This window comes from Pecten maximus, chromosome 1, assembly GCF_902652985.1.
Source record: "Pecten maximus chromosome 1, xPecMax1.1, whole genome shotgun sequence".
Classification (NCBI taxonomy): domain Eukaryota; kingdom Metazoa; phylum Mollusca; class Bivalvia; order Pectinida; family Pectinidae; genus Pecten; species Pecten maximus.
In genome coordinates, this window is record NC_047015.1 from 37610239 (window position 1) to 37623113 (window position 12875).

Here is a 12875-nt window from a genome sequence, read left to right on the forward strand (position 1 = left end):
CTGGCACCCCTAAGGTGTATTTTCTCTTTCATCCCCTAGGGTGTGATTTCTCTTGTACCCCCTAGCGTGTGATGTCTCTGCCTTCTCCTAGGGTGCGATTTCTCCCCAGTCATCCCATTGGATGTGATTTTTCTGTCAACTCATAGGGAGTGATTTCTCTGCCATCCCCTAGGGTCCAATTTCTCTGTCATCCCTAGGATGTGATTTCTGTCATCCCCTAAGGTACCATTTCTCTGTCAACCCCTAGGGTGCGATTTTTCTGTTAACCCCTAGGATGTGATTTCTGTCATCCCCTAAGGTACCATTTCTCTGTCAACCCCTAGGGTGTGATTTTTCTGTCAACCCCTAGGATGTGATTTCTCTGTCATCCCCTAAGGGGTGCGATTTTTCTCAGTCAAGCCCTAGGGTGTGTCAGATTGCTGGCAACAATACGATCACTGCATGTCAACAATAGAATTACGTCACGTCAACAATACAATGATGTCATGGCAACAATTAATACAATCACGTCACGTCAGCAATACAATCATGTCATGGCAACAATACAATCATGTCAAGTCAACAATGCAATCATGTCATGGCAACAATACAATCATGTCATGGCAACAATACAATCATGTCAAGTCAACAATGCATTGCTTTGCCAAATGTATATATTATATACGCGTGTGTGAGAGAACACCTGGACCCCGCGTAGATAAAATAACATCATGGAAGAACAGTAACCACCTTGTACCTTGTCATTTCAACGTGACAGAAAAATATTTAACCCTTGGGACGATATTCTCGATTGACACCATTTTCTCTACATACGTCCCCGATTTCTTCACCCTCAATGACGGGTAATATTCTATTTATTATATTCCATTAATTAATTCATACAGTTCTGATGTATCTCCTCTTAGTCTTTTGTATGCTATTGTAGGTAAAACAAGGCATCTCAGTCTCTCCGGGTATGTCAGACGAGGTTCAGGAACAAGTTTAGTCAATCTAATCCGGGTATGTCAGATGAGGTTCAGGAACAAGTTTAGTCAATCTAATCCGGGTATGTCAGATGAGGTTCAGGAACAAGTTTAGTCAATCTAATTAAAATTAGACTTGTAACTCCAGCTCCTCTACAATACTCTACGACACACTGCAATACAGTATTGCAGTGTATCTTAGAGTATCGTAGAGGAGTGGAAATTACAAGTCTAATTTTAATTAGATTCAAGTTTAGTTTTTCCCTTTTTTCAACGTTTTTGATCTGATCAAACATGCTGAAAAAAATAGGTATTGAAATAATGAAAAATAAACAAAGAGCACAATCTATTTCAAATCTTGCCAAATTGAAATGCCGTTCAAGAAGATGATATCCAGATTATAAAGCCTACAAACTGCCGAAGAGATAAGTTGAACAATTGTATATGGACAATACCACACCATAATACTTCCATTATTTTTGAAAAGCATAACACAATCTTATCTTAATTCATATATTTATGTGTACAAAATATGATTTTATTCATCAATAACTCATTCATATATACATAATTTACATCACATCAAATTGAAACAGAAGTTGCTCACATTATACAAAACTGATTAGTGACACCTTAACAAATTAAGCAATGCAATCCAAAAATATTAAGGGTATGTTTTCCTTTCCATGGCACATTGTGACAAGCAAAATCTTTTTATAATGCCTCACAACGAAACATAAGTCATATCAACCTTGGTTTTTACCATCATCAGTGGACCAGACAGATAGGTGCTGGATTTGTAAACAAGTACTCCATTTAGTAACCTGATATGAAGCAATCATTCATGTCAAATGTAAACTTACATCTTGTACTAAAGTGCAATTTCCCCGATTGTAAAATAAAAATTTACAGTCATAATCTTGCATAATAGGTAGTACATGTAATTACAATCTTAATAGGGTTTACAATATACATGTAAATTATTGATGTGTATTTGGTGTTCGTGCATGATTTATTGTTTCTACAAAACAGTCAATCCCTGATATAATAATCATGTCATTCGCGTCTTGGTAGATGAAATTTCTTCACATCTTTAATACCAAATTCCGATATAATGCCAAATTACTGTAGCCCTAACCTTGGATGTTACACATCTTGACAGCAAGAATGCTGGTTGCCCCCCAGAGGAAACTTGGACAAACAAAGTATCTTGTAATGCTAAACCCTACTACATGTCAATCAACAAACATTTTATCACTCACTCCCACCAGTAATGTCATATAATATTTTCATCTGTTTTTCAGATTGCAAAATAGACATGTCATCATGTGTGACCAATGAAGATACCACTTAATCAACAGATGTGATTTTATCAACAGCGTACTGTCTCTAAGTTCAATTGATCCATTGGTCAGAGGAATAACAACCCGGATATGAATGTTTATTATTATTATATAGAGTCTATCACATGTCTACTTTTTCTGCTGGCTTTTCTTTTTAAGCATTTCCAGGTACATTCCCAGAGATTTTTGTACTGAATCTCTGACAGCAAAGTTCTTGAAATTAGCAACATCATCCTCACGTCGCAGTCTTAGCTTCTCTACATTCTCCCTCCGCATCATGTCTTTGCTGAGCTGGCGGGCAACCTCTGAAATATAGTATTGTAAGTTAATTAAACATAGAACTACAGTTTCAATCTTCAAGTCAGAAACATGCTGTACATATCATTCAACTAGGACCTGGTTTCATCAACATTCCCGAGCTTAAAATTTTCCATAGGCAAACATTTTTGTATAAGGGGAGAAATCTTAGCTAAGGAAAACACGCACAAGGTACTGACTTTAGTCAGTGGGACAAAGCCTAGCAGTGGACAACTTTAGCCAGTGGGACAAAGCCTAGCAGTGGACAACTTTAGCCAGTGGGACAAAGCCTAGCAGTGGACAACTTTAGTCAGTGGGACAAAGCCTAGCAGTGGACAACTTTAGCCAGTGGGACAAAGCCTAGCAGTGGACAACTTTAGCCAGTGGGACAAAGCCTAGCAGTGGACAACTTTATCCAGTGGGACAAAGCCTAGCAGTGGACAACTTTAGCCAGTGGGACAAAGCCTAGCAGTGGACAACTTTAGCCAGTGGGACAAAGCCTAGCAGTGGACAACTTTAGTCAGTGGGACAAAGCCTAGCAGTGGACAACTTTAGTCAGTGGGACAAAGCCTAGCAGTGGACAACTTTAGTCAGTGGGACAAAGCCTAGCAGTGGACAGAGTCATATAGGCAGTAACTTTACCAGTAATTAACTTATTTAACTAAGGAACTTTCCCAAGATGTTAGCATGCTTTCCTATGGAAAATTTTAAGTTAAGGAATATCAACGATGCTGGGGATAAGCCATGCTATGTTCTTGACTAGAAATTATACCCTACCTGGTTTCTGCTAGTATGATTGGCAAGTGATGTAAATATAAACTAAAAATATCTGTAAGACATTGATATCCTCCACTTCCATGTAAATCAGTGTCAATGTTTGTCAATTTTCTAAAAAAAAACTGTAAATATGACCTCAACCTTGGAACCTTGTCCTAGGTTTGCTTATAATTTGATCAAAAGATTCTAAAGACAAAAGTCCCCAAAATGATAATATCAGTTCATGAAAAAATGAACATGGGTAGCAGTATGTGACCTTCTCATCAAATTAAGATAGCACGGAAATAAATATTGCTATCTCAAACTCTGACCTGGAATTTTTAGATACTGCTTCATCTTCTCCTGTGCTGCAGTATAGACCTCTTCCTGTGGTACAACCTTATCAATAGCTTTGATGTCGAGTGCCTCCTCTGTACTGTACATGATTCCCAGTGTAAGGGCATGTTCTGCCTCCCGTTCACCAACAACTCCACAAATTGTGTCCTTGAACCTGAAATAAATATACAAAACAAATCAGAAATTTTAATAACTTTTCTCAGGATCACACCTAGGGAAGACAAACTGACTTACAGCCATGCTGTGGTCAGTCCTAGGTATCATAACCCTACAGCCATGCTGTGGTCAGTCCTAGGTATCATGACCCTACAGCCATGCTGTGGTCAGACCTAAGTATGGTGATCCTTTAGCGGAGCCATGCAGTGGTCAGACTCTGTTATGGTGGCCCTACAGCCATGCTGTCATCAGATTTTGATACAATGACCTAGTGCCATGCTGTGGTCAGACCTAAGTATGGTGACCCTACAGCCATGCAGTGGTTAGACCTAAGTATGGTGATCCTACAGCCATGCTGTGGTCAGACCTAAGTATGGTGATCCTACAGCCATGCAGTGGTCAGACCTAAGTATGGTGATCCTACAGCCATGCAGTGGTTAGACCAAAGTATGGTGATCCTACAGCCATGCAGTGGTCAGACCTAAGTATGGTGACCCTACAGCCATGCAGTGGTCAGACCTAAGTATGGTGATCCTACAGCCATGCAGTGGTCAGACCTAAGTATGGTGATCCTACAGCCATGCAGTGGTCAGACTCGGGTACGATGACCCTACAGCCATGCAGTGGTCAGACTCAGGTACGATGACCCTACAGCCTGCTTTGGTCAAACCTAAGTATGGTGATCCTACAGCCATGCAATGGTCAGATTCGGGTACGATGACCCTACAGCCTGCTTTGGTCAAACCTAAGTATGGTGATCCTACAGCCATGCAGTGGTCAGACTCGGGTACGATGACCCTACAGCTATATTGTGGCAGATTTTGGGGGAAATTACAATGTACAACCATATGTTGCTTAGAACTCATATCCTTGCTGTTCTTCATTTTTCTCTCATGCTGGAAAATGCTGTAATCTATCTTTTTTTGCTAAATGGACAAAACCATGCACCATCAAGTAAAAATGTTTATCAATCAGGAAGATTGAACATAAAAAACACTGATTTTTTTTGGTTATTTTTGCTCATACTAGTGATATACTAGTGCATATTAGTTCATACTAGTATTATCATTTAATATCAATACCCTAATACTCAAAACATTGTACTTCACTTTGTGCTACATTCAAAACTTTAGTTTTTGTTTATTGCAGTCTAAACATTTGGACCAGATTATTGGTTGTTCGTTTATCAAATTAAAAGACGTAGTGATATTTTTTTTTTTTCAAATGAGCCTCGAGAAATAAGGCATGTACTATTTATCAAGATTGATGCTAATGATGGTTGAAATACTATATTTTGAAATAGACAAACCAGTGTTTGCAGATGAACCGATTGACTTAAATAAACAAAAAAGAGGCCCAAATGCCTTAACAGTCATCGATTCTAAAATCCTTTGTACTATTGTAGTATAAATACTCAGAAGCAAGTATCATGGTGCTGTTGGCCAAGGCTGCCCTCGTGGCCATCTTTGATTTCGGCGACCCAAAAAATAACAACACTTGGTCAGGACTTCACAAAATCATTTACAGTAAATTAGATCTGAATTCCACTGCTGGAACTAGAGAAGAAATTTGAAATAGGTTTCATTCAGGAAAACCATGATTGCTAAATCATGTTAAAAAATGGACGCCATGGCTGCCATGTCAAAGTTCTTACGAGGCCAAAAAGTATCAACACTTTGTTGGCCCTTCTACCAACCTCCCTTCAATAATATTCCTACTATATTTCAGCTCAGAAGTTTAAAATGTATTTTTTCAAGATGGCAGCCATGGTCACCATCTTGGATCTTTCTCACTGTTTGAACTTGATAAGAAGCTTGAAATGTGAAAAGTTTACACAGGGCAGACGTTGACAGATGAAGCATGATGACTATAGGTCATCCTGACCATTTGGGTCAGATAACCTAAAAATGACATTACTATGTCCATAAGTCAACCAACTGTCAAATTATTATCTTCCTTGTTATCGATCACTTTTACCAGGTAGTGTCCACATTAAATCAAACTGATAATCTTGACAAGTTTACTGTAGTTACCAGATATTCACATATGTCCTAACAGATTTATTATAAAAACTCACCAAAATGGTGCAACGATGCCCTGTAAAAGATGAAAAATATAGAGTTAAGCAAAACTTGAATTGATACCCAACAAAAAATAATGGTAGACTAGTAGACTGTGTGTATGGTGGAGAAATCAGTGCTCCATGTTGTATCTCTTAAGAAGAGTTCAAGTTTGTTAGGATTTTTGCTATTTCTGAAGTTGCATTCACTAAAACCGGTAGGTTTCTTTTCCACAAAAACAGTATGGCTCCACAACTAGGAATGGATCCTAAGACATTTTATTTATAAACTTTGGGACTTATTCATCACATTTCCAGTCATCATAACTTGTACAAATGTACTTGTTATTTTATCTAATACATAACATTACTGGGATGAGCTTGCAGCCTTTATCTATAATAGAGCAGAAACTATGACTTTTACAGAAAAATAACATAAAAAAGATGTTTTACACTAAGTCTAAATGATTCTTACTAATAATATCCTTCCACTTTACTATACTGTAGGTATCAACTGCTATTTATAGTACATTTTTTGTACATTAAGCAGATAGATATTTGGATAAATTTACACCAGATAAGTGGTGGGACACTATACCTTAAAATTTGCATGTCCTTTACTCAAATTCAGAAAGCAAACTAGGAACAAGCCTATACATTAAAACAAGATTACCAATATAGAGGATGAACACAATATATCACTTACTAGCTGAGTTTCATTCAGACCGATGGTGTAGTTGGGAGCCATAATTCTGTAGTCACAACAGAGAGCTAGAAGGCAGCCTCCAGCTGGACTGTGGCCCTGGAGGTAAAACAGAATAATGGCATAGTATTATTGTCTGACCACAGCTTGATACACACATTGTAAAGCCTTGACAAAGTGTTCAGTGCTGTCCACCATTGCATATGCCCAGAGCACCAGCATTTTTCAATTCTCAGTTTTATATCTCCTTCATAGTTTCAACATAATTCTAATTTTGATATAGTGTAATACCATAAATTTTAATGGATATCATCTTTACTAAAGTGCATGCATAGGCTCACTCAGTGTTTGCAATTTGTATTGGATAGAGATAATGAAATAAGTAGTATCAAAATATACACACATATAAGCTTCTACTTATTTTTCAACAACTATGAAACAAGTTTCGTCAACTATTAATTACATTGCCCTTTTCAACACAGATGGAAGCATGTATGAGAGGGGTGTAACGTGGGAGGTCAGAGAAACCACTGTGTCGAAAGAAATCCGTAAGAAAAACATATGTGGTCAAGCATGCAGTCAATTTGAGTGTCTGATCAGAAAATCAAGCTTTAAATTTGCTGTGTGGGCACTATGCACTGCACTACCTGACCATCTAGAAGTAGAAACTTACATTGATGGCTGCAATGGTTGCCATCTTTGATCCATAGAGTCTTAACCAAACATCCTGTAGTGATCTCCAAAACACTTGTAATCTCTCCACATCAGGCTGGTACATTTCCAAAATGTCCAAACCAGCACAGAAAATCTTGGGTACACCCTATTGAATTTTGTAAGAATGGTAAATAATAATAATGATTTCTGAGTGTTAAATATTGAATACAATGTATTTACATTGCTAATATTTGTGTTATTTTTATAATAAAGGAATTCTCCTACAGACATACATGCCACATACTAGTAATAATTTTCAAAAAATATCTTGCACCAAATTTTACAATTACATGCAAATACTGGTAATGATGTTGATAAATATCATCCTGAGAATCAAATGTTATTACATGTATCTTAGTTCTAGTAAACATAAAAACTTTTATTAAATTTGAAAGACAAAAAGAAAATAAGCATGTGTATGATTACATGTAAGCTGTATTACCAAGGCTTGTTCTCACTGGTTCGGGAAAGGGCCTTTTTGTCTCATTTTGGGAAGAAAATTGGTGAATTGGGAAAGTTTTTTTCATGAGTAAAATTGCAAATTTGGGGAATTTGGCTTAAACATGAAATAAATTCATTTGGGAATGGGGCCTATTAAAGGCCCCAAAAAGCCCCCAGAAAAAGCCCTGATTACATACCGAAGTCAAAATGAGTCCTCTACACTTTTCATTCTCTAGTTTCTCCAGTGCTATACTGATACTTGTGAGGTACTCAAGATTGAGACTGTTTACAGGTGGGCGACACATTTTCATGGTAGCAACCCCTGAAAAGAGTTCAAAGTGATTTCTTAAAGCTTAACTTAAACTTAGAAAATAAACTTAAGTTAATCAACTTCACTTATTGATAGAAAATAAATATAATCAGTGTCATTTTAACAAGCTGTCTGTCCATAACTCTGTTAAATTAAAATACAAAAGTGTATTATGTAATAAAGGAGGCTCATTTTATCAGGTTTCAGCTCCCCCTAGTAAATGACAATGGAAGGGTTAGCAGGAATATCAGGCTATAGAAGGGTTATTGGATTATTAAATATAACCACCTGCATATCATTCCATCTAGTTGCTACCATCAGTCTGTATATTTGCTCACCTGTTTTGCTGTCCACATCTACTTGTAGATTATCATTCTCTGTAGACATGAGCCGTACAGCTGTCCCTCTCTGTACAGTGGGTGTTGTGCAGAGTCGTGAAAAACTTCTGCATACCTGGATTCCTACAACAAACATCAAAAGATTATACCATGCATATTTCTCTGACAATAATCTGATACCTGGAAATAGGCCTAACCAGGCAAGAAAATAAAATCAAATGACTGTATGTTAACACTAGAAATCCTTTTGACTGCCCTTCTGAGTGTAATAGAGAGAAGTAATGAAAAATACCCTGCTCAAGCTGGGACTCGAACTTGCGACCTCCCACTCTCTGAGCGGATGATCCTACAGCTGGACTTATGAAGAAATTAATGATAACCTATATTTAAGCTTGGAAGGTGACCACACTCTCTATTTTTATACCAATTCCTCAGTTACTATATGTCTTTATCCCTACAACCACAACCCAGGTACTTATAGCTCCATCCAGCTAATGGCACAAAATCTGTAATAGGAAGGAGTAATCCAAAGGGTTCTGCAGTTTACCTTTAATACTGCCTTGTAGCATCTATAGGCATATATCATGTATATTATAGCAAGATGTCAGAAAATGTGGACTGAGGAAGGAGTAATGAAAAATAGCTCAAACAAGTGATTCAAAGGTCAGTAGCAGTACTATGGCAAGCCGTTTGGGTTTTTACCTATTGAAATGAAGATATCTCTATTTAATTAAAGATATCTCTATTTAAAATGAAGATATCTCTCTATTCAATTAGAGATATCTGTAATCTAAATAAAGATATCTCTATTTAAATAAAGATATGTCTAATTTAAATACAGATATCTCTATTTCTACTGAAAATAGAGATATCTTCTTTTAAATTACAGATATCTCTATTTATTTCAAATTCAGATATCTCTATTTGAATTACAGATATCTTTAATTGTAATTGAGATATCTTTATTTTAAATAGAGATATCTTTAATTCTTGTCCAATTAAAGATATCTTTATTTAAAATATAGATATCTCTATTTGAATTAAAGATATCCCTATTTTAAATAGAGATATCTTTAATTTTGGTTAAATAGAGATGTCTTCATTTTAAATAGATATCTCTAATTCAAATACAGATATCTCTAATTCAATTATTATAATTTCTATTTTAAATAGAGATATCTTTAATTCAATAAGAGATATCTGCAATTACTTTGCAATACAGATATCTCTATTTCAAATACAGATATCTCTATTTGAATTAAAGATATCTGTTCTTACACATGTTTGCTCAGTGCGAAGATTAATATTGAAACACAAAGAAAATAATGATTACTCCCTAATCCTGATCAGTGTTAACGTAACTCTTGTAATTAAATTGGACTATCCGCATCCCATATGCATGCATGAGAGATGTAGGTCTAAACCGATAAACTTGCTACTTGGAGGGGATTTCTAAAGAACAGAACATGGCAACAGTTCTATGGAAATAGAGCGAACTGTTGCGGCTATACGCAGTACCACTGAAAGCAGCACACGGTCTGCATTTCCCGCCATTTTGCGTCACTACTGCTTTACTTCCGTCATGCGCAAAAGCATGCGCAAAAGGGAGAATCAAGGGAGCAGTGGTTTTTCCTATTTGATGGTTGAATACAGATATCTCTATTTCATGTCAAATAAAGATATCTTTAATTCAAATTATTGAATTATTATTATGTATTTAAAATAAAGATATCTGTATTTCTACAACAATTAGAGATATCTGTATTTAAAATAGAGATATCTTTAATTAAATTAGAGATATCTGTATTTGAATTAGAGATATCTATTTGAATTAGAGATATCTGTATTTGAATTAAAGATATCTTTATTTTAAATACATATATCTTTATTTACAATGAAATGCAGATATCTCTAATTGAAATAAACATATCTTTAATTGAATTAGAGATATCTATTTGAATTAGAGAAATCTCTATTTTGTGTTTAATTAGAGATATCTGTATTTTAAATAGATATATCTAATTCAAATACAGATATCTCTAATTCAATTAAAGATATCTCTATTTGAATTAAAGATATCTTTAATTTTTATATTAATAATGATATCTTTATTTTGAATACAGATATCTGTATTTAATAGGTAAAAACCCAAACGGCTTGCCATAGCAGTACAACTACACTACTACTGTAGTCAAGGCATGCAGATCCGCTAGTGAATCTATTTTTATTAAAATGTGCTCATCTGTATTTTTTCTGAACCCCCTCTCATAACGATAAGTGGTAATCAATGGCATAGCTATGGATTGTTGCTTTTACCAACTCATTGCAACAGTTAAAAACAAAAACAAAAAAATCTTGAAGTCCATATTTTACCACACTCGGTGAATGCAAAGATGAGGTGTCCTTTAATATGAGTATTTCTTTGAGCTGTATGAAAAACCTGTGCAGTAAATGAATCCAATGTGTTTTAGGCCTATACCACGAGTTTAGAGGATGCATTGAACAGAAGATAATTTGGGTGCAGCCTCTTAGTTCAGAGGGGCATTCTCCAAACTTGTCAAATTATGTGGCCAGATTCGGGCTAAGCACGGTTTGAACCTTTTTATAGTCAGGATTGAGTGCCTGGCCATTCTGTGAATTTTGTCTCAGCGAATAAAATAACTACAAAGCATTAAGCCTGGTAATAATATTCCTCATCTGTGATAGGGTGGCCCTTGGACTTCTTGACCTCAGCTACAGGTCAGGAAGTTTTGTTTACCTTCGAATTCCGGACTTAGTACTATTTTTGATGAATACGCAAATGTGTAATGGCACCTCCGTTATTTTTTTTATATAATGTAGAATCTACAGATAGAGCGGTTACAACATTAGGCCTAACGACGATGTCGCCAATAACCTAAGACTTGTATAACGTCTTCATACCTACCCCTTGTCCACAAAGTCGCCATGTTGTCTTCTGCCGGCAAAGGGAACTAACTCCGGTTTAACCAATAGTTCACTATAGTCACAGAAGATAACAAGATTAAGCAAAAGCTACACTATCCTTGTTTTTAAAAAGACTCTACATAAGGTTTTTTGAAGGGAAAGTAAAAAGTTTCCTTTTAGCATTTTCCATCTTGTCTTGTTTACTTTCGAGTCTTAGTAAACTGTTAGTGCCTAACCAAATGAGACCAGTCCTTGGGTGGGACACGGCCCTATTCAGTCAGAGAATAGACATCTAGTAGGACTTCAAAAAATCCTTCAGTACCTCCTTCAATACGAGGCTCACAATATATCAATAATCTCTCGTACACACATTTATATCTACTGCTATGAATAAATACAATTTGCACTACACTTCTAGATTTGATGGTTCACTAAAAGGCACTCTTGTATGGCGCGGGAAGGATGTCATAATTAAATATTTTTGCCTAGGCAGAAATCGAATTTTGCCTAAGCAAAAATAGAATATTGCCTAGGCAGAAATAATTTTGCCTAGGCAATATTCGATTTATGCTTAGGCAAAATTATTTCTGCCTAGGCAAAAATCGAATTTTGCCTAGGCAAAAATATTTAATTATGACATCCTTCCCGCGCCATACTCTTGTTTATACTAGATTCTAGTTATATTTACAGCAGGCTATTCCACACATAAATAACAGATTTTACATGTCCAGAACATAATAAACCGTCAATATCAACTGATGACTATAGCGTGTCATTTACAGTCTTATCCAATAGTGAAACTATCCCAAAGGTCAATATATAGGTCACGTGCCATACTATTCTTTTTTAATCAGTATGTCCAGAGACATATATACAGAGAGATTAGTAACATCGCTATTTCCCCGTACACATAGTGGCTCCCTTTATTCGTGACCACTCAAGCATATCCCTTATCGAGAGCGTCCTGTCTCCTATCAAACACACGCGAGCGCAGGTAAATCGGGCTATGCGCATGTGTGTATCGTAGTATTGGAACTTATTCGACATGTTCTGGTTAATCCGCCATTACGTCAGACCAAAACATCGTCAATTTTAAACGCACACAAAAAGCACATCGTTTTATTTAGGCCACTACAAAAGTTACCACATTAACCAAAAACTATCATACTTATGGGATATAGTCTTATTGATCATGCACATTGTTGTCATTTATCCGTATTTTCTAAAATCCATTGGGTCCTATTCGACATGTCCAAGTTTTGTAATTAAGCAGCCATTACGTCCGACCAAAACATCGTCAATTTTAAACGCACACAAAAAGCACATTGTTTTATCTAGGCCACTACAAAAGTTACCACATTAACCAAAAACTATCATACCTATGGAATGTGGTCTTGATTATCATGCACATTGTTGTCATTTATCCGTATTCTCGAAAACCCCATAGGGACTTTTCGAAAATTGGAGATTCCCGCCGATCTTTCCTGCGTTGTGCTTGACTTTCATACTCAAAA

The 12875-nt window shown here is 36.2% G+C and overlaps 1 protein-coding gene across 1 annotated transcript; it reads right to left on the bottom strand.

Annotated features, from left to right (window-relative positions):
* Positions 1-1461: 1461 nt before the first annotated feature.
* Positions 1462-11484, bottom strand: LOC117332552 (enoyl-CoA delta isomerase 1, mitochondrial-like). The gene is made up of 8 exons (XM_033891508.1): positions 11363-11484; positions 8437-8559; positions 7986-8110; positions 7307-7453; positions 6637-6732; positions 5949-5968; positions 3691-3869; positions 1462-2610 (listed from the first exon to the last, which is right to left on the bottom strand). Exons 1-8 carry the CDS (start codon positions 11382-11384, stop codon positions 2435-2437), a joined length of 888 nt encoding a protein of 295 aa, XP_033747399.1. The 5' UTR covers positions 11385-11484; the 3' UTR covers positions 1462-2434.
* Positions 11485-12875: the final 1391 nt, after the last annotated feature.